The sequence below is a fragment of the Schistocerca americana genome, chromosome 3 (genome assembly GCF_021461395.2).
Source record: "Schistocerca americana isolate TAMUIC-IGC-003095 chromosome 3, iqSchAmer2.1, whole genome shotgun sequence".
Taxonomy (NCBI): domain Eukaryota; kingdom Metazoa; phylum Arthropoda; class Insecta; order Orthoptera; family Acrididae; genus Schistocerca; species Schistocerca americana.
The window spans coordinates 174,448,304-174,470,767 of record NC_060121.1 but is presented as its reverse complement, the minus strand read 5'-3'; the positions used below and the strand labels follow the sequence as shown (position 1 = coordinate 174,470,767).

At 43.2% G+C, this 22,464-nt stretch overlaps 1 protein-coding gene across 1 annotated transcript in view; it reads left to right on the top strand.

Annotated features, from left to right (window-relative positions):
* LOC124605481 (spondin-1) overlaps positions 1-22,464 on the top strand; it is a 216,365-nt gene that overhangs the window by 153,852 nt on the left and 40,049 nt on the right. Inside the window, exons 4-7 of the mRNA XM_047137202.1 lie at positions 2,571-2,715; positions 7,369-7,575; positions 7,747-7,870; positions 16,025-16,155. Of these exons, the coding sequence (XP_046993158.1) occupies positions 2,571-2,715; positions 7,369-7,575; positions 7,747-7,870; positions 16,025-16,155 (607 nt within the window). The remainder of the gene's footprint in view (positions 1-2,570; positions 2,716-7,368; positions 7,576-7,746; positions 7,871-16,024; positions 16,156-22,464) is intronic.

Below are 22,464 nucleotides of genomic sequence, written 5' to 3'. Positions count from 1 at the left end.
AACCTGAAGTAGATGGGCTGCTTCTTCGCGCCATAACAACAAAGACATTGCTGTGAGGTCCAAGTCTCCTCTCATCATACTGCTCATAACAAATTTTGCTATCAATGTTCATTTCATCAAATAACAAAACACAAATACCTTCCCTATCAGTCAGTGTTCCAGCCTGCAATTACATCATTACTAAAACATCCTTCAAAATACCTGGATGGCAACTGAAACTGCGGTTTATCCAAGAAAGCAAGGTTCGTACTGCAGGTAGAGGATACGCAAAGTAATCGATTTTCAGATGTCCTCTCTGTCCCATCAAACCAATTTTGACCCTTGTAACACACTTCTGATATGACTAGATGAAAATATTTTGTCCAGTATTCGATGAATTTCACGAGACACAATTGCGTTTTTATTCCATTCGTCATCCTGCAGATGTCGTTTCGTTGATGACAACTGACTTCGAAGACCTTTGTTACCTGCTCGCAGTTTATTGCATTTGCTTTCCAGACGAGCATTTCTGCTGTGCAAGGCCCCAACGGAATTCAGTAAACTGACTTTCTCCAGATAATTACAAACACTTCATCTGTAACTGTGCATTTATCAACACACTTATTCCGTGATAAAAGCTTTTTTGAAGTCTCTATGCCTCTTCTATGGCTTTCACTTTTGTTGAAACGTTCTTTCCTTTACTCTGTTGCACGTGGTGGACTATGGCTGGCGCTAGTACACTGAAGAGCCAAAGAAACTCGTACACCTCCCTAATAGCGTGTAGAGCCCCCACGCAGAAGTGCCGCATACGACGTGTTCTGAACTCGACTGATGTCTGAAGTATTGCTGGAGAGAATTGACACCACGAATCCTGCAGGGCTGCCCATAAATTTGTAAGAGTACGAGGGGGCGAATATCTCTTCTGAACAGCACGTTGCAAGGCATCCCAGACATCCTCAATAATGTTCATGTCTGGGGAGTTTGGTGGCCAACGGAAATGTTTAAACTCAGGGAAGTACTACTGGAGCCAATCTGTAGAAATTCTGGATGTGTGTAGTGTCGTATTGTCCTGCTGGAATTGCCCAAGTCCGTCGGAATGCACAATGGACGTGAATGGATGCAGGTAATCAGACAGGATGCTTAAGTATGTGTCACCTGTTAGAGTCGTATTTAGACGTATCAGGGGTCCCATAACACTCCAACTGCACATGCCCCACACCATTACCGAACCTCCACCAGCTTGAACAGTCCCCTGCTGACATGCACGGTCCACGGATTCAGAGGTTGTCTCCATACCCGTACACGTCCATCCGCTCGATACTATTTGAAACGAGACTCATCCTATCGGACAAGTTTCCAGTCATCAACAGTCCAATGTCGGGGTTGATGGGCCCAGGTGAGAGGTAAAGCTTTGGGTCGTGCAGTTATGAGTGGTCTTCTGGCTCCAAAAGCCCATATCAATGATGTTTCATTGAATAGTTCACTCGCTGACACTTTTTGATGGCCCAGCATTGAAATTGTAGCAATTTGCGGAAGGGTTGCACTTCTGTCATGTAAAACGATTCTCTTCAGTCGTCTTTGGTCCCGTTCTTGCAGGATCTTTTTCCGGTCGCAGCGATGTCGGAGATTTGATGTTTTATCGGATTCCTGATATTCATGGTACACTCGTGAAATGGTCGTATGGGAAAATCCTCAATTCATCGCTACCTTGGGGAGATACTGTGTCCCATCGCTCGTGCGCTCAGTACTATTGAAATGACGAGAACATATTCTAGCATTTGCACCACTCACAGAGTCTTTTCTGTAGCATTTCTACAGCCATATCCTTCTCGCACTTGCATCGCCAGGGAAATCCTCCATCCACGGTACGTATTGCGCAGAGTGGCGGAAACGTGTTTGCTGTTGAGCAGCTCTTACTGTACGCTACGCCCCCCCCCCCCTCCCCCGCCGTTTAGAACAGATCGCTCTGCGATGTGGTGCACTATTTATGGGCAGTACATGGACCTAACCCAAGATTCCGACAGCCTCCACGCGAATCAAACGACTCACTGTCTACAGAAAACTGCACGGGTGCTCGAATCTAAAAAACCACGCATTCCTAACACAACTACCCAACGACTCTCTGCCCGGTTACTACAGGATCTGATCTTACTAAGTACATATGATATACTTATACGAGTAAGTTACGTCTTCAACTGGAGGTTGTTCTGTAATCGATTTGTTTGCTTTCCTGTCTCTCATAAAAATTACCAACAGGTAGGTGTCTCTCTGTAGTTAACTTAGCAACCCTCAGGTTTTGAATAGTTTTCACATTAAAAGTCCAAATCTCACTGTCTAAGCCAAAACTGGCAATAAACAGTGATTGTAAACTTTCCCTTTCAGAAACATCAGGCGCTTGGTGCTGAAAATCATATCTTGTTTACCAAAATCACTCAAAGCCATTCTACTTTTCTCTTAATCTCTTTCACTCTCTTCAGTTGCCGCAAATACAAAAACGCATACAGTGATTCTGTGACTTCATTGTCAAATTGTACTGTTTCCTGCTAGACGTGTGTGACTGCATTACTTTAGTGTGACACCGAATGCTGCAGGGCCATGGTGTTTGAGGACCCGAACAACTGGTACGCGGACGACGGCAGCCTGAGCCGACAGCTGTGCGAGCTGCCCTCCCAGGACGAGTCCAAGAAGGAGGACGACGACTTCGAGTGCTGTGCCTGCGATGAGGCCAAATACAAGGTAGCTCAGCTCATGGGGTAAACCCGTCCTTACAGGTGATGCATTTGTCGTCCTGAAACACGAGTTGGAATCCTATTTCCATTAATTATGTGACCACAACTGCTGAGGTGTGTGCTGGTGCATTGTCGTGATGGAAAATCTCTTTTGCTGTCAAATCGCCGGCGTTTTTCTTGCAGCTCGGTTTTCAAACGGTCCAATAACGATGAATAATATGCATCTGCAATAGTTTTACCCTTTTCCAGATAGTTGATGAGGATTATCCCTTGCGAATCCCAAAAGACTCTCGCCATAACCTTTCCGGCCGAAGGACGTGTCTTCGCCTTTTTGGTGCAGATTCTCCCGTGGTAACCCATTGTTTAGATTGTTGTTTGGTCTCAGAAGTATACTAATGTATCCATGTTTTATCCACAGTGACGAAACGACGCTTAAAGTCCTGCGGATTCTTCCTGAACAGCTGCAAACCATCCTTGCACCAATTCACACGATTCCGTTTTTGGTCAAGCGTGAGAATCACGGAACCCATCTTGCGGATAGTTATCTCACGTCCAAATGTTTATGCAAAATATCATGTACCCATTCATTTGAGATGCCCGCAGGACTAGCAATCTCACGCACCTTAACTCTTCTGACATCCATCGTCATATCATGGATTTTATCAATGATTTCTGGAGTCGTAACCTCCACAGGGCGTCCAGAACGTTCAGCATAACTTGTGCCCATATGGCTACTCAGAAAATTTTGATACCACTTATAGACTGTTCTAATCGGAGGTGCAGAGTCACCGTAATGTTTATCAAGCTTCTCTTTAGTCTCCTGAGGCGTTTTTCCTTTGATAAAGTAATGTTTAATCACCACACGAAATTCTTTTTCGACCATTTTTTGACAATCACTCGACTTCCTTGATTCACACGATTGACAAACACAAATAAATAGACCAATATGACTGAACTTGGTGTGCGTTCTTCCCAAAGATGCTACTAACTAAACATGACCTCGATACGCACCAGTGGTGCTACCTCTCGGAATTTGTACGGTCTTTTCAAACGCCCCTCGTATTTATCTGAGGATTAATTAGGAAACATTTATTGGCAGACTCGGATCGGTCTTCCGCACTGCTGCTTTTACGAAATAGTCTGAAAAAGAGTCTCCAGCCTCGCTTTGACCCAAGAGACAGGTTTAAACTTGTGTGCGCGACAAATCAATGATTAATTGCCTGTAGCTGTCTAACTGCATTCAGAGAGTTTTTGAGTATGGGTCATTGAACTGGAAAACGAACAGCGCTATTGGTCAATACACCGCCTCCAAATGGTACCAAGCAACTTCAACCGACAATATTCACAAGGACAGAACTGGGTAACACTTCAAACTCAGTAGGTCGGAAGTCACACAAAAACTTCAACTTTTCGCCGTGCAAATATGATTTATTAGATTCTGTTACATCTTACTAAGTCCGCCTCTTACATTAAATATCACCTAAGCTAGCAAACGGCTTCGTGTGTGCTATGAGGCAAGTTTACACTCACTACAGCATAACTATCTCCTAGAGAACTAGGAAATGACGAATCTGAATGACACACACACACACACACACACACACACACACACACACAAACGGGAACGCATTTTCGAGTTACTGTATGCCTTCTGTATCGGAAAAATAACTTAGAATATCAGTGACAACTGACTTCAGAATTGCTAAACACTTTTAAACACAACCTCCACCCCAGAGGCCACGCAATTTCCTACCTACAGGAAGGGTTGTTGCCATCTAACTTGTATTTTGCGATCTGCAAGAAACTCCCAAAATTACGTTTAAACATTTCGACCTTCAGGCAAAGAGGCTTACGAGCAGGCTTATCATACCCATATGATAGAGAAACTATACCGAAAAATATGTAAATGGTCAGGGAATGAACAGGTCATATGCACGCAAGACATTGCACAACAACACAGAACAACTCATCACACGATGACCACACACAGGACTTACAGGGCAAAAACACACGCACAAAAACCAAAATGGCACGTACTTTCCTACAGTAATAAAATAGTTCACAGAATTACAACATTTTAAAGAAACAGAGATTTCTAATAGGGTACAAAACAGACAACAGAACACAGAAAAATCTTAGAACACAGGCAACTCCCTCAGTCATAATGGACAGATTACGCATTTACGACCTTACATGCGACTCTTGTCAGTCACTATGCATGGGGCAAACATGCATGAACTTTAAAACAAGATATTTAGAAATCTAAAAAGTAACTGCTCCAATAGCACACTTGCTGGCCACATAATAGCCCATAACTGTCACCTAACTAAAATAGAAAAAGATTTAAAGATATTAGAAACCACCCACAACCTACTCTACACAACTATAACAGAAGAAAACTTCCACTTAGAGAATCATTAGCTGAAGTAAATCAGACTGTAAACGACTACACTACGATATACTATGCAATGGAGTACAACTAAACACACTAAAAGAGCCGTACAGGAAAGACGACACAAACAGATAAACACACACACACACACACACACACAGAGAGAGAGAGAGAGAGAGAGAGAGAGAGAGAGAGAGAGGGGGGAGGGGAAGGAAGGGACAGAGGAATAAAGTGGACAAAGTTCTGAATCGGCAGCAAACTAATACGAAAGCAAGTGAACAGCAACAGTGACTGCGCATGCATTTCCACGACAGTTGAGAATTCAGGAGAGAACGGATAAGTAAGTAATGGTAAAATATAGTCGCGAAATATTTAAACGCAACAAAATTACGTTTTTAGGAAAAGTGGTTTGTTAACTCGCCAACCAAACTCACAGTAACATCATTTAACTGCACATGAGAAGCTACCAATATACAGTAAGGTAAAGAGGATCCTATGGAACGCAACATTGTAGAAAAATTAAGGTAATAATAACAACTGACAAAAACTGTTCTAGTCCTAATATTGTTGCAATATTTATTACTTAAAAATGTTTACATTTTACAGAACTGAATAAAAGGACACATCGATGATGTCACAAAGATGCTGAGACATATTTGGGCATTTATAGAAAACAGTTGTTTACATAATAGGCTGACCTGAACTACAATAACTTTAGGAGCTGCATAATGGCGTTCTCATTCCATTCCCTTCTACTACTAACATATTGCTATGGAAAGAGCTGCTTCCTCTCCCTAGTTTATCGCTAACAGGTGCTGGGAAAGACGTGGTGATGTCATGCGAAAATCACTAGACCTTAAGCCGGCCTAGCAGGCTCCGAAGTCAGACCACTTCAAATGAATTAGGAGAAGACCTGCACATCGGCTCCATGCTGGACACAACACATTTATACACGATGCCAGCTCTTGAGTCTGTAACGGCAATGGGAATGCCGCCACAGTAAAGTTGGGAATATTTTACAGTATAAGAAACTGTCCTGTGCTCCGAAGGATACGTTTTGCTATATTCTACACACGTGGAGGATCCTGCATGAAAATATTTTTGCGACAGCCTCTCGACTGAACACCTAACCGTTCATCCTCGCACAAGACCAACAAGTGTTTGCGTCATGACTTGATCCGGCAGTCTGTATATCTTATGCACATATTCCTGAACTAGCAATGTATCGTTGCATTTACCTTCTATAACTTACAGATTACACAAATAATTGGAATTACAAAACTCTACATAATGTCTGAATTTCAGTACGATGTGATGCTCCCAAGTGGCACAGTCAGAGCCTCTAAATAATAGCATGAAACTTAAGGAAGTGTGGGGATGTTCGCATAGCACAATCTAGGCAATTTGTACAGGAGTCTACGATCAATAGTGTTGCGTGAGGAACGTGACGAACAAATCCCAAACATTTTCGATGGATGACATTGCTGGATATGGAAACAGTGATGGCTGGCGTTCTTTAAAGAAGGTTTGCATATTCCTCTCAGCTCCTGACCGGTTACTGCTTATACGAAATATGGCACTCTGAGTTGCGGTATTCTCGTTCCAAAAACTTCCTGCCATAACAGTTTAAGCGTAGCATTTTTCCGCTATGCCGCTGAAAAATGCAGGCTGCTGGATCTGGTCATCACACATTTATTTCTTTCCCATGAACTTCAATTTCTCTTTCAGACTTCTCTTTTGTTTCCTGCACTAATTATCAGCTTTTCAGAAGCTTGAAAACGTGGTGGATTGATTCCAACCTTGTCCTCCCCTTCTCAGCTATCATCTTCCTTTGATGTCGTTCGACTCTTATAAAGGCCGTCTGGTTTCTATATATGTTGCAGACAACCTTTCAGACCCCATATTTTATCACTGACAGCGAGAGAATTTCGAAGAGCGTTTTCCAGTCTACATTCTCAAAAGCTTTTTATTGAACCTTCAGATGCTGCAAGTGTGGGTTTGTTTTTCTTCAACCTATTTTCTGAGATGTCCTAGGGTCAGCATTACCTAATTTCCCAGGACCCAAACTGATATTCCCTCAGGTCGGATTCTTTGGTATTGGAATTATCATATTCTTCTGAGAGTCTGAAGATATTTCGCCGGAGTCATATATCCTGTATTCACTATGAGAAAGCCCCAGAAACTTTTATAAGCTACGTTGTTTTAAGAGTTGTTTCTCGAACTGCACTTGAAGCCTAAGTTACAGCACGGTTTTGGACGTGGTTTCAGATGGTGTTCGAGGGCATCTGGTCGAACAAGACCCACCCCAAGGACTTCCCATTTTCGCTGTGGCTCACGCACTTCAGCGACGTGATCGGGGCGACGCACGAGCGCAACTTCTCCTTCTGGGGTGAGGGCCAGATTGCGACCGACGGGCTGATGCAGGTCGCCGAGTGGGGGTCCGTCCGCGGCATGGAGGCCGAGCTGCGGGCCAAGGTGAGTCTCTGGACCTGGGCCACCAACTGCCGAATACTGCGTATGGCGAAACATTGGGAAATTGCCTAAACAAATTTTGGACATCGAGATCGAAATCTGAATACCTTGGTTATTCTACTGAATATAGTGTTAGACGTTCAGGAAATAAGCTAAACACGTTTCTCCCAACAGAGCAAGCACCTGCGGACGCTCATCAAGGCGGCTGGCCTCTGGTACCCGAGGGTCAACTCCAACACGAGCGCCAACTTCAGGGTGGACCGGCGCCACCCTCTCGTCTCGCTGGTGTCCATGCTGGGTAAGACTGCCAACTACCTTGCTGTAATCTTAAACTGGAAGTAGACTCCCTGATAAATGATGGACAAAACAATTACTACGCTTGTGTTTGACTGAGCTTTTCCTGTGTGAACACGTGCCTTTCGTCCTGCAATTACCTAAGAGTGATGTCACAACAGCGCTTCCTAACTTTTACAGTCAGGGCATTGAACGGTCAGAGGTTAAATATGAAATGGCAAACACTTGAGGATTCACGTCAATTGTCCTGTGAAAGTCTGCTTACGACATTTCAAGGACCACATTAAATGAGAACTTAGAGATAATCTTCAGCTCACTACATACGCCGCCTCTACGGACCGTGAAGACAAGACCTGGTTAATCAGGTAGCTAACATAGAAGAATTTAAGCAGTCACTGTTACCGCTCGCCATACGCGATTAGAACGGGAAGAAACCCTAACTCGTGATATCCTCTAACATGCACTTCACAGTGCTTTGTACAGGATGCATTAGCTGCAGATATTCTGTTTTTATTTCTGCTTTCTAATGTTTCCGAGTGTTCACTTCATATGTCAATAAAAGTTTTCGCCTACCCAGGATGAGCGAACAGGTATCGTAAAACTATTACGCAGCGAAAAAGAAATTTTTATGACGTATCTAAAAAATTGTTATATCGTTGTAATTTCGCCCCGAGACAAAGACTTATACCGCTATTCGAAAAAGGGGGTAAAGTACGTTCTGAAAGTTTCTAATAGATAAAAACTGTTTGTCGGACCAAGGTTCAAAACCGGAACCATGCTATTCGCAAACAATGCTACCCTGACATAGCTCTCACAGCTTTAATTAGGGATGCCACTTTTCAAGAAACCCTGAGCTGGACTACGTTTCTAGCATATGGAATGAAGAAAACGTTAATAGTTTGCCACAAGTATCATAAGTAATATTAAACAGTTTTTATATTTACATGGTCTAAACATATCAAAATTGAGTTTTAATATTACGTTAACACAAAAATAAAAAAGGAAGTCTTCTCCTTTTCATTCTTATTTATAATTATGGATTCGCCACTTAAACATGAAATGAATTTTTAAATGGACATTTACAGGCATAAAATAAGTTCAATTCAAAGTTCAGACAAAAAAGAGATAAAAATCTTGAAGAAAATGTCTAACAATAACATAACTGTTTCGTATTTTTGAAAGCATGTATTGCTTTGGTCTTTGCTGCTTTCAGTAGTCCTTCGTTATCCCCTTTCTCTTTCAAAAATTTTAATAATTCGCTACAACTTACAGAAAAGTTCACTTTTATTTCATGTTTTCTTTTCATTAAGGCCGCGGACATCCGATTTCTTTCTTCTGGACACTATTTTTTCATTATACTGAAGATACTTTCAGCAAATGAGTTACTGGTAGGAATTAAAAATAAGTATAAGCCTAAGCAGCTGGGAATGGGAGGCGTCAGTTGTGGTCTGCTGCTAAGAGAAATGTACCCAAATCTAGTCTTTCGGTTTTCTTTTATCGACTCCAGCGTATGCATTCTAGAAATCACAGAATTCATTGTGTAACTGATCCTCACCCAGGTTGAGATTCAATTTGTTGGGAAAGCGTCTATGGGGTTTTCTTGGAGTCTTCATAAAAACCTAGCAATCTCTGGCGTATCCCGCGATTAACATCGAAGTACTGAACTTGCGTTGAGTGTAAGGTTTTGTATTTCCTCGGTTTGGAGCATCTGAGAACACAGAAAAATAAAAGGCTTTGTGAAGCGTGCCTACGACTACATCTCGACTGTATGGGCCTAGAACGTTTTCCGAGATAACCGTTGCCTTGCATTGTGTATTGAACCGGGGACCTAGAAACGACGGAGATGCTTCGTCCCTGCCGTGGCCCTCAGTGGTTCACAACCCCACAACAGGGTACAGCAGTCCACTCACCCCACCGCCGCCTCACACCGAACCCAGGGTTATTGTGCGGTTTGGCCTCCAGTGAACCCCCTCCCCCGGGAACGTGTAACACCAAACGTTTGCGCAGCAATCGCCGACATAGTGTAACTGAAGCGGAATAAGGGGAACCAGCCCGCATTCGCTGAGGCAGATGGAAAACCGCCTTAAAAACCATCCACAGGCAGGCCGGCACACCGGACCTCGGCACTAATCCGCCGAGCGGATTCGTGCCGGTGGCCGGTACGCCTTACCGCTCAGGAAGCAGCGCGTTAGACTGTGCGGCTAGCCGGGCGGGCTAACCGTTGCCTTAGTTCTCCTGCAGGAAATTATAGATACAATATTACTGTCTGCCAACGAGGGATGATACGATTTCATTTGGCTGTCCAATGATTTGTAGCTAAGGCAGTGTTTTACACTGTTCAGACGTATATTTTTTCTCAAATAAAATTGTAATTGTTGTTTTACAACACTGCTGTCGTCTCAGAATGTGTTTTTGTGTCTTCTAATGATCAATACAGTTTTTCTTCCTTTAAAACGAGGCGGGGAAAATCGCACACTTTGCTGTGAAGTCGTTTTCTTTCATCAGCCATGTGGAAAAATCTTAACTATTCTTTGTTGAATTTTCTTCTTGGGGATAAACGAACTTGAGGAACTATCTTCATCATTGGAGGAAGGCCGAATCAACTTTTGCGAACGCAGATCCTTTCCGTAAAATGCTCAAACAAAACATGGAACATGCTGACAACTTAACTGCCCAATAAATAATCTCTCATTTAACAGGAAAATGCGTAGTTTGAATCATGTTTAATGATTGGATGAGGAAATTATACACATTCTTTCTCGTCGTTCGCTTAACTCGAAAATTCGGAACAAGGCTGGACGAAAGTGTGTCTCGAGTCCCTTTACCCGGGATCCTGGACTGTACTTTAAACACCAGGACAATCTGTGCGGGTGGCAATCCTAGGAAAATTTCTTTTCAGAGGGTTAGACAGGAGGCTATACTTGCTCATTGTAATACTAGCTCCTTCGGCAGTAAAACTTATTAAGTTTTCCTTATTTGGTATATTGTCCAAGTTTAGGCATCCAATCAGACTGTTGTAAAGATTTACAGCATTTGTCTCAGTTGCTGCAGTCATATCAAAAAATGCATGCCTTATCCTTCCATGTCCTACGTCCACTATAGCAACATCGCACAACTGATTGGTAGGCCTACAACTGAGATCAGCTGATTCATAAACAGTTACTGAAAACTTAAATTTGCGAAGCGGATAACTTGGCGTGTCTGTACTTTCGCCACCTGTAACATGTTCCACATTGCAGTTGCTTTCGCTCTACCACATGTAAATTTTAGGGCAATTTCTGAATCGAAAGCTACTGACTTCAGTAACGCAGGCAAATGTTCTATAACGTTGCACGATACGTAGTGTTCACCTATGAATGCACAGAGCCATATTACCGTCTCCTTAAGTTAATTGTTCACATTTCAGTCCTGGAACGAAAGTGAAGTTAGAAGTTCTCTGCCCTATCGGTCTTGCAGCCCATTGCACATGCCTCTGCGTTTCCACATGTCTATGAAGAATAGTTTTCCCTCCAGAAGTAATATTTTTACTTTCATACACCTTAGAACGTGAAAAATTATCTGCAACTCGAATGGGTGGTTTTTTGTGTGTGTGTGTGTGGGGGGGGGGGGGGGTTCACTTTCCCGCTCAGTTTTGTAGTTTTGAGTGTACTTCACTTTTTCCGAGCTTATACGCTCATTACTGCGTTGAACTTTTTCAAACCTTTGTGCACCAACTGCAGGGCTAGAAACACTACGCGCAACTAACCAGCGGTCTGAGGCATCCAACTTCAACAGTGAAACGCAGTGAACCAGTAATTGTTGGCAGTATGCACCGCGATGACTGTATACATTATTTACGTTTCCAAACTCTTCACTCATACTATTCGCATAACTAAGGACAGTTGACAGCAAGTGACACGTCTTAACCACCTCCATTACTCTATAATACTATGACACCATAGCTTTGCAAACATATCAGACATTGTTCCCTATGTTGTTCACATAATTGTACCTACGAAAGTAATGATACCATGTGAACAGCTTGCTTTCTTGGAACGAAGGGTATATGGCAGCCTAATTTTTACAATATTATAAGGAAATAAATACTCAAAGGAATTAATTACATAAGCTGTTAGTGGGCATTGATTTAAATCAAAGGAAAAAGTTGAAAATTTGTGCCGGATCAGGATCTGAACCGATATCTCCTCCTTACTAGGCAGATGCGCTGACCACTGCGCCATCCAGACACACTGCTCACCGCAGCTGCACGGATTACCCTAGCACACCTCCCATCAGACACAAATTGTCAACTTATCTTACCACTGCGTCCGTCACCACATGTACGGAAAGAAATGGCAATTTTTATTTTCTGCTTAGAGTTATTGTTGCCTACGCACATACACAATGTGATCGAAAGTATCCGGACACCTGGCTGAAAGTGACTCAGAATTTGTGGCGCCCTCCATCGGTAATGCTGGAATTCAATATGGTATTGGCCCATCCTTAGCCATGTGACAGCTTCCACTCTCGCAGGCATACGTTCAATCCGGTGCTGGAAGGTTTCTTGGGGAATGGCAGCCCATTCTTCGAGGAGTGCTGGACTGAGGAGAGGTATCGATGTCGATCGGCGAGGCCTGGCACGAAGTCGACATTCCAAAACATTCCAAAAGTGTTATGTAGGATTAAGGTCAGGACTCTGTGCAGGCCAGTCCATTACAGAGATGTTACTGTCGTGTAACCACTCCGCCACAGGCAGTGCATTATGAACAGGTGCTCGATTGTGTTGAAAGATACAATCGCCATCCCCGAATTGTTCTTCAACAGCGGGAAGCTAGAAGGTGCTTCAAGCATCAGTGTAGGGCTGTGCTGCGATAGTGCGACACAAAACAACAAGGGGTGCAAGCCCCCTCCATGAAAAACACGACCACACCATAACACCACCGCCTCCGAATTTCACTGTTGGCAATACACACGCTGGCAGATGACGTTCACCGGGCATTCGCCCTGCCATCGGATCGCCACATTGTGTACCATGATAAGTCACTCCACACAACGTTTTTCCACTGTTCAATCGTCCAATGTTTACACTCCTTACACCAAGCGAGGCGTTGTTTGGCATTTACCAGCGTGATGTGTGGCTTATGAGCAGCCGCCCGACCATGAAATCAAAGTTTACTCACCTCCCGCCGAACTGTCATAGTACTTGCTGTGGATCCTGATGCAGTTTGAAATTACTGCGTGATGGTCTGGATAGATGTCTGCCTATTACACATTACGACCCTCTTCAACTGTCGGCAGTCTCCGTCAGTCAAAAGACGAGGTCAGCCTGTACGCTTTTGTGCTGTACGTGTCCCCTCACGTTTCCACTTCACCATCACATCGGAAACAGTGGACCTAGGGATGTTTAGGAGTGTGGAAATCTCGCGTGCAGACGTAAGACACAAGTGACACCTAATCACCTGACCACGTTCGAAGTCCGTGAGTTACGCGGAGCGCCCCATTCTGCTCACTCACGATTTCTAGTGACTACTGGGGTCGCTGATACGGAGTACCTTGGCAGTAGGTGGCTGCACAATGCACCTAATATGAAAAACGTATGTTTTTGGAGGTGTACGGATACTTTTCATCACATAGAGTATTATGGTGGGCGGTCAAATGAAGACGGAATACCCGCCACAACGGGATCATAAATACAGTATCATCCTGTCTTCCTTTATAATTTTGTCGACCCACGTAGCCAGCGATGCTATAACGGCCTTATGATCACTGATTCTCTGCTCTACGATGAGATGAAAAGTTCAGTCTTCTTAGTAACCTCACGAGACGGTTCTCTGATTAATTACTCGAGATATCTTTCGGACAAGGCATGTAGAACAATTTCAAACGATTTTCTGTCCCCCCTATCCGCCCTAACCCTGAAGTCCCTACGGCTGGTAAGTTGAAGTCTCCCCCTAACCCAACACGACCAAGAAATTTACGCGCAATATTCTCCAGGTTTTTCTCGAAATGTACCGTCAACAATGCTCGTAAGGCGGGGGTCTATAATAGGATTCGATTATCATGCCTGATCCGCTTTTTAAAATTATTTTCAGCTAAACTATTTCGCATTCGAAATCTGTATTAACCTCTTAGATCTTATTGTATTATTTACGGCTATAAAAGCCTCCCCATCATTGACGTCCAACCTACATGGATCTTTGCAGTGTTCATTCCAAGCTGACTTCAGAACTTCGTTGCTATCAACATCTGGTTTCAGCCAGCTTTCTGTTCCTAACACCTTAAGGGAATTATTACTGTCCGTAAACAAGAGTAGTTCTGGGGTCTTCCCAAGTACTTCAAATATACTAATTTCACTTTCTCTTTTATTGCTCTGTCATGAGGAATATTTCTCTCTGAAATTGTTGAGGCTACTATTCTTCCCTCTCTGTAATCAAAATATTTACCAGCCCTGTGGAGGGATTCCTCTATTCTAAAACAACCCATATGTGCACGCCACATGTATGCCGCTATCCTAGTGGCCACTTCTTGCATGTAGTGCACGACCGAGTTATTAACAGGGATCCTACAGTTCTCCACCCAGTAGTGGTGGTCGGCAAACACGCATCCAAGATCGTCACAGAGTCGACTGAGACACTAGTTAAGCCTTCCACTCGGCTTCAAACCAGAGGACTATGATCGGCTTTGGGAACAATGTTGCAAATTGCTAGCTCAGCTTCCACCACACGGTCGTGGATAGTTGTCTTCAACAATGCAGCGAACTGCCTGTAGAAACCGCAGATAGCTTCTGAATCTAAGTGTCAGGCGTCACTGGTGTAAGCCACGATTTGCATTCAGGTGCAGCTGGTATACCCACAACCCCGCGGACAACAGTCCTCCTTCCCGCCCTGCCTCCTATTTTCTCAAGAGGCTTCATTGCTCGGCAACGATGGAACTCCCAGTGACCAACGAACGCACCTTCCGCGCTTCTCTGGAACCTTTCAGGAAGATCGATTCTAGTTCTAACAGAGCAGGCTTCCTGTGCTGGCTCAGGTGTACTTACAGCAATGGGAAAGACGTCCAGAATGAGATTTTCACTCTGCAGCGGAGTGTGCGCTGGCAGATTAAAACTGTGTGCTGGACCGAGACTCGAACTCTGGACCTTTGCCTTTCGCGGGCAAGTGCTCTACCATCTGAGCTACCCAAGCACGACTCACGCCCCGTCCTCACAGCTTTACTTCTGCCAGTACCTCGTTTCCTACCTTCCATCTGCCAGGAAGTTTCATATCAGCGCACACTCCACTGCAGAGTGAAAATTTCATTCTGGCTTTGGATTTCTTTGGCGGCATAGATGTGAAATGTTTGTACTGTTGCCTTTGCTGTTTGCCCTCAGGCTGTCGGAATGCTGCTGGATGGAATCATCCTGTTGAACGATAACACGCGGCCCCACGTTGCCAATTGGAAGAAGGCTATGCTTCAGCGGTTCGGTTGGGAAACACTGCAGAATCCTCCGTACAGCCCGGACTACTCGTGAAATGGATCCTTAAGCGGCTGTCCACGTTCTACGAAACAGGAATTGATCGTCTTATCTCCCAGTGGGATAAATGTCTTAATGCGTGTGGTGTTCTGTTTTCATTTGACTGCTACTGATATAAACAGATAAGCAGAGATTTAAAATAAAATCCATGCGAGGAATAAACTTTAAGAAAGTGGGCTCAGCACTTGGGGCTAATAAGAGAGATGAGGAATTCACAGAAGGAAGGCCCAAAACGTAATTATCATCTCGAGAAACAACGAATTAATCAAATAGTTTACCAGCATTCTACAAAGTAAAATTACTTTGAAAGAATAAACTCAATGTGATAAAAACAGGAGATTTGTTCTGTTTTGCTTTTTAGTTTTTTCAAAAAGCAGGACATCTCCTGGAAAGGCAGCAGATCTGACAACAATGGCTGTTGATTGTTTTAAAGCCATGTTTACATGTATCACAATTAAAGCGGAAAACAAGTTCGCAGGGCTAGTTAGAGCTCATGCAAAAGTGTATAAATTTTCAAGGCGAATATTTCGAAAACTAATAAAACTATCTTTACAAAAAAATAATTTTTTCAAGTGTTTGTAAAAACATAAAAGACAGCCCTCATAGCGGTAGCTGCAGCAACAGCAATCTTGCATATTGTGTTATGCACAATGATCTATTTTGCAGGACCTACCCCAGACTGGATTGTCGGTGTATCAGGCCTTAACTTGTGTAAGAAAGACTGCACCTGGATGGAGGAGAAGATAGTTGACTTGTTTCCATATGACGCAGGAACAGACAGCGGGATAACGTACATGGTGAGTAGCTGATAACGGAGAAACGATCTATGTTAAAAATGTAATCCCACTGATTTTTCTTGACCTTAACTTTTACTCTTGTTCAATGTCACTGTTGTACCATTCGAAATAGCTATCTTCGGCAGTTACACGTCATTGTTTCCAGACTTCGCGCAAGTCTAGAAGGCTTCTGATGTAAAAACCGCACGAGATAAAAAAAAAATACACACCCCAAGAGGACTACTTTGCCAGTACCATGTAATACCGCCTCTAGCATTCATAATTACCACAGACTGGCGAGGAAAGGAGTTCGAAAGTTTCTTCAGATATGTTATATCAGACTGAAAGCACTCACTGATGATTAAACCGGGAAGAGCTACAAAATTGCAGTGATGCTACTTGCTATGTTTCTCGTGCTGTTCCAAATGGGCCCATATATTTTCTGCAGGATTAGGATAGGGTAACTTAACAGGCCAGTGAAGATGTTCATCAGATCAGGAACATATGTGTGCTGCCCTATGAATACAGCTGTTGTCATCTTGGAAGATGAGTGTAGTAGGGGGCAAGGCCAGTGCGAGCGCATTTTGTTAGTGTGGGTTGCCTACATAAGGGGCGGGTATGCACTCGGAGACAAACCTATTGTTCTCCTTCGATTGACAGGTGATTAACGTATTGTTCTCTTTTGATTGAGAGGTCCTTAACCTATTGTCCTCCCACCCCCTCTCCCTCACCCTGACCCCTCAGGAAACCTCCCTCCCTCTCTGCTACAGGTACACTTTCAGGTCTGAGTTATTGGAATAGACCCTCCCACTCTTATCAATTTGATTGACTACTTAATTAAATTGATCCATTAATTAACCTCTCCCCATCTGGTAAACCCCCTCCCCTCCCACTTTCCCTCCCAGAAATCAGCAGGAAAAAGACTCAGCTGATCCATCATTTGGAGGAAATTCGGTTGCAGTGTGAGTAAGATTGTTTAAACACTTTAGCAATGTATAGAATATTATTTAATTATTTATGGCAATGTATGGAATATAGTTTATTTATTTAGTTAAAGAATTTGTCCAGAAATCGATTGTTGCGTATAGAATATAGCTTAAACAATTTAGACAATGTGTGGAATATTGTTTATTTAAATAATTTAGGGGATTCAAGGCAGTGTATGGAATATATGGAAATTGGTGGCTCTTTGGAGAGGAAGGATCTCATAACAGGAAATACAAGGGTACATTGTTTACTTACAAAAAATTCAATTTGTGGGGGTTTGATTTCACTTGCTCATCATTCTCTGCTATTTGGAAATATGTAGATCTTGTAAAAAGTATTTGCAAAGGGCAAACATGTTGCATAACCTAATGTTTGACACTGTACTCTGGGTGTATTATCCTAAAGTTCGGCTCTTTGTTGGCACTTAACCTATTTTTCTGTTAAGTGGTTTTCCATGTCACCCCCATTTTGTTAAACTATTGTACCGCCTTTTATATCAAATTATGTAAGTGGTTATGTTCTACCACCATTTTCTGCTACACTTTTCGAATCTCATATGTTTCTGAACGCCATTTCTGGTGCATTCTTCTTTGTCATCTACCCCCTTGAACTATTGTACTGTATTTTACATAAAAATTACGCAAATTAACCTAGTGTGCTACACTTAACCTGCTGTTCTGCTCCATGTCACCCACTCACACACACCCTCCCACTAACTATTGTACTGCTAACACCATATTGATGTAAAAAATTTATGCAAATTAATTAAATCGATATTCTTACATGTATGGGGTAGGTTTTTTTAATTCGCAGCATCCTATTGGTCAGTGAAATCGATGGAAACGATCGCTAGTAAAAAACACATCCCGCTACCTGACGCCCAACGCCGATGCTGCCAACTCAGCACACGCTCCCATGAGTCAGAGTGCAAAGTGACGACACAGCCATCAGCTGCCGAGCCACGCACAGGTTTTCGTTTGAGTCCTGCAAGCATGAGGCGGCGGCATCCCTTTCATACTTGACATCTGAGAAATTCCTGTCAAAATATGTGTTCACCTAGGCGCTGTTGCTTGGACGATGACACATATGTGGTGTGGGGCCAGCACCTGGAGAGATGTTTGCATAACAGCTGAAAGGTTCTTAATATTATACTGACGTCACATGTCTATGTAAATAACAGCCAAGTCCCCCCTCTGGACGTGCTATAGAAATCTGTTGCAATGATTCCCAGAATAACACCGATTGCATCCTTCCTGATGGTCCTAACAAGGCACCCCGTCCATGATGCATTACCCTTGTATTAGTCAAGATGTGCCACAAATGCTTCTTCTTCCCAGTTCGATTGGGTACCTCCTCATTATTTACACAATCTACCCATCTAATCTCAAGTACCCTTCTGTAGCACCACATAATCTCTTCTTGAATAACCTGCTTAAAGTGCGGATTTCACTTTCATACATGGCTACACTCCAGACAATACCTTAAGAAAAGACTATCTCGCATTTAAATTTGTAATTGATGTCAACAACTGTCTCTGTTTTAGTGACGCTTTTCTTGCTATAACCAGTCTGCATTTTCTCTCTTCTCTGCTTCCGCCTTCTCAACTTTTGCTTCTCTTTTATGTCCTTTAACTTTTGTAACTACAGTCTGGTATCTGTTGTGTTGACAGTACAGAAGCAGTAATAGTAGAATGCGTTGATCAAGAGAGCTGAGTGACTTTGAATGTGGACTAGCTATTGGATGTCATCCAAGTAACAAAGCTTCAGGGACATTCCAGCCATTACAAAGCTGCCCAAGTCGGCTGTAGGGCATGTAAATGTGATGCGGAAACGCGAATGAATAACCACACCTAAAGCAAGACCAGGCAGACCCATTATACTGATGGAGAGGGACCATCGAGCGTTGTGAAGGATGGTTGTCCAAAACCGCATGAAACCAGCTAAATGAGGCACTCGTGACTTCCAAAGAGCTACCAGCAGTCCAGCTAGCACAATGACTGTGCGTAGAAAGCTAGAATTAACAGGGTTCAACGGTCTAGCAGGTCCTCATAAGCTACGCATTTCTGTAGTCAGTGCAAAGCGACGTTTGAGACGGTGTAAAGAGCGTCGCAGTTGAACTGTGGATGACTGGAAACGAGTGATTTTGAGGGATATGTCACACTATAGCTTGTGGCAATGCGATGGAAGGGTTTAGGTTTGGCGAATGCATGGAGAACGCTACCTGCCATCATGTGTAGTGCCAACAATGAAGAACGGAGGAGCTTGCGTTACGGAGTGGGGTTGTTTCTCGTGGTTAGGGTGTGGACCCAGTTATTGCACTTAAGTAAATGCTAATTGTGAAAGCATATCATCTCATTTTCCAGCACTGAGTATTGCATAAAGCAGAGAAACAGTTTAGGAACGATATTTGTGTCAGCACGTCGGTGCATAGCACTGTCTGTGAGACAATGGTTTGTAGACAGTAACTTTCTGGAAATCGGCCAGCCTGCCCAAAGTCCCGACCTGGACCAAATGGAACACCTTTGGGGTGAGTTAATACAGCGGCTTCGCTCCAGCCCACAGCGTCCTATGTCACTACCTTTTCTGGTTTCGGCTCTAGAGAAAGAATGAGTTGCCAATTGCTCCACAGACCTGCAGATACATCATTGAAAGTGGTGGTGGTTAATGTTTAACGTCCCGTCGACAACGAGGTCATTAGAGACGGAGCGCAAGCTCGGATTAGGGAAGGATTGGGAAGGAAAGCGGCCGTGCCCTTTCAAAGGAACCATCCCGGCATTTGCCTGAAACGATTTAGGGAAATCACGGAAAACCTAAATCAGGATGGTTGGAGACGGGATTGAACCGTCGTCCTCCCGAATGCGAGTCCAGTGTGCTAACCACTGCGCCACCTCGCTCGATCTGAAAGTGGTCCTATCAGAGTTTGAGCCGTTATAAATGTTGTATACGAGGCGGAGCTATGGGCCTCATGGAAAAAGGGTGACCCGGCTTGGACACGCAATTTGACACTCAGCCTGATCACGAGGTGTGGCCGTTAATTTCACGCGTTGATCACGTAGGCTGACGTGATGATCAATGAACTATACTTGAGGGATGTATCTGGAACATCTTAGGTGATTAGAAAGTTAGTAGACAAGAATACAATTAAATACTTAGCTTTAATTCAGCATGAGCGGTGAACGTCGATCTTGACTTTGTACAATAATATTTACAAGTGCAGTTATAGACTGAACTGCGAATACTTCTTTACAGTTCTGATTGCTTCACACATATAGGTCAATTGTCAATGCATAAACTGTACGTGGCGCCTGGCTAGGTCGTAGCTACTGACTTAGCTGAAGGCTATGCTAACTAGCGTCTCTGCAAATGAGATCTCTGAAGCTATAACAAGTGAACCATTCCTATTAACGTCGGCTGTAGAACTGGCCAGTGCGCTAGCTTGTCTCGTAAGACCAGCCGAGTGGCGGCGCTCGGTCCTTCTAGCGTCGACAGTGACGGCTCGCGGGTCCGGTGTGTACTGACGGACCGCGGCCGATTTGAAGCCTACAACCTAGCAAGTGTGGTGCCTTGCGGTGACACCACAATAAATGCAAAGGGTGGGCATATTCCATATTAATTGCCAGTAATAGGTGTCCAGACACTTTTGAGCAGATAGGGTATTCCTTCCACCTTCCGGCCTCCTCTTCTTGATTAGTCGTGGCTTGCTATCTGAGCTCTTGATTCATACAGCTGCTTCTTTTTAGGGTTCCGTATCTCAGTCAGTAATAACAGAACCCTTATCACTTTTTGTCTGTATGTCTGTCCGTCTGTTAAAAGCCTACTTTCTCACGGGACGAACGCAGTTGAAATTTACATCACACACTAAGGCCTACTGCCCCTTGACGCTGCATAAAATTGGACCTCCTAAGTTAATGCAGTCAGAAGATACGACCATTCTCGTAATAAATTTTGACACTCGCAAACTCACTCATCAAAACATGTAGGGTACTTCCCTTTACCCTAGAAACATGAAATTTGGCAAAAAGCCAGGGCTCACAATACAAACAAAGGAAAAAATCCGAAAATCCGAAAACCACAAGAAAAAAGTTTTTCCTTCATTATCTGACTATTTCTGTTCGTCCGTCTGTCAGGACGCTTTTTTTCTTTCTTTTTTTGAACAGGTAGACATATCAAGTTGAAATATATGTCACGCACTAAGGTCTACTGAATACTTGGCTCTGTAACAAATGTAAGCTTCTAAGTCAATGCAGCCAAAAGATACGCCCATATATCACAAGTTTTGATACTTGTAAACTCACTCATCAGAACCTATAGGGTCCTTCCCGTGATATAGAATCATGAAATTTGCAGGAAGCAAGGTTTCGTGGTGTAAGTAAAGGAAAAAATCTGAAAATTGTTAATTTCTTATTATATCACATGAAGGATATTGCTTTTTGTCATTCGTTATACGTCGTCAAATTTGAAATTAAAGGAATCAGTAGTTCTGCATTCAGACTGATTGGGTTTCAATGGTAAAAGTCAAACATCAGGTAAGAAATGACTTTACTACTCATGTGACGCATTTCGGAATTTACACATCATCAGATTTCTAGGAGCAATTGCTGCTCATATAGCTCCAAGCTATATGCGAAACGCCATTTCTACGTGCAGCAGTCGCTCTTGGAAATCTGGTGACGGGCAAATTCCGAAGCGCGACATACGATCAGTAATGTCATTCCTTGCCTGATGTTCAATTTTTACCACTGCGTCCCACTCAGCCTGAATGCAGAACTGATTGCTATGACAATGGTCGCCTGACTCCTACACGACTTTATGTCACTCTTATATTATAGAAATTAAAACATTCTCTAAAATCTTGGAATCAATTTCGATAACAGCAAAAATGGTAGAGATTGACAATTACCGGAATGTATGGTACTGTCTACATACATAATTAAGTTTGTACGGAATCCTCAATGCGCAAGTCCTACTCGCACGTGGCCAATTGTTTCTCCATTTTTTTATTTTCCTTTAGTCATTGTGCCTTTTCCATAATCAGATACGTCTACAGCACCGCATTTTTCTCCAGCAGTTCTTGCTTTGCGATTTGGCACTTTCTGTCTGTCTCATTTTTAGACACCTTAGTTTCCTTTGCCTGCTTCATTTCCGACCTTTTTATATTTTTTCCTTTTGTGAATTCAATTCCGTATCTCGTGTGTTACCTAAGGACTTGTACTGGACCTTTTGTTTTTACCATTTTGTTCCTCCTCTGTCTTCACTACAGCATCTGTTTAAAGTTTCCCATTCCCCTTCTGTTGTGTATAGTGCATCAAATGGCTCTGAGCACTATGGAACTCAACGTCTGAGG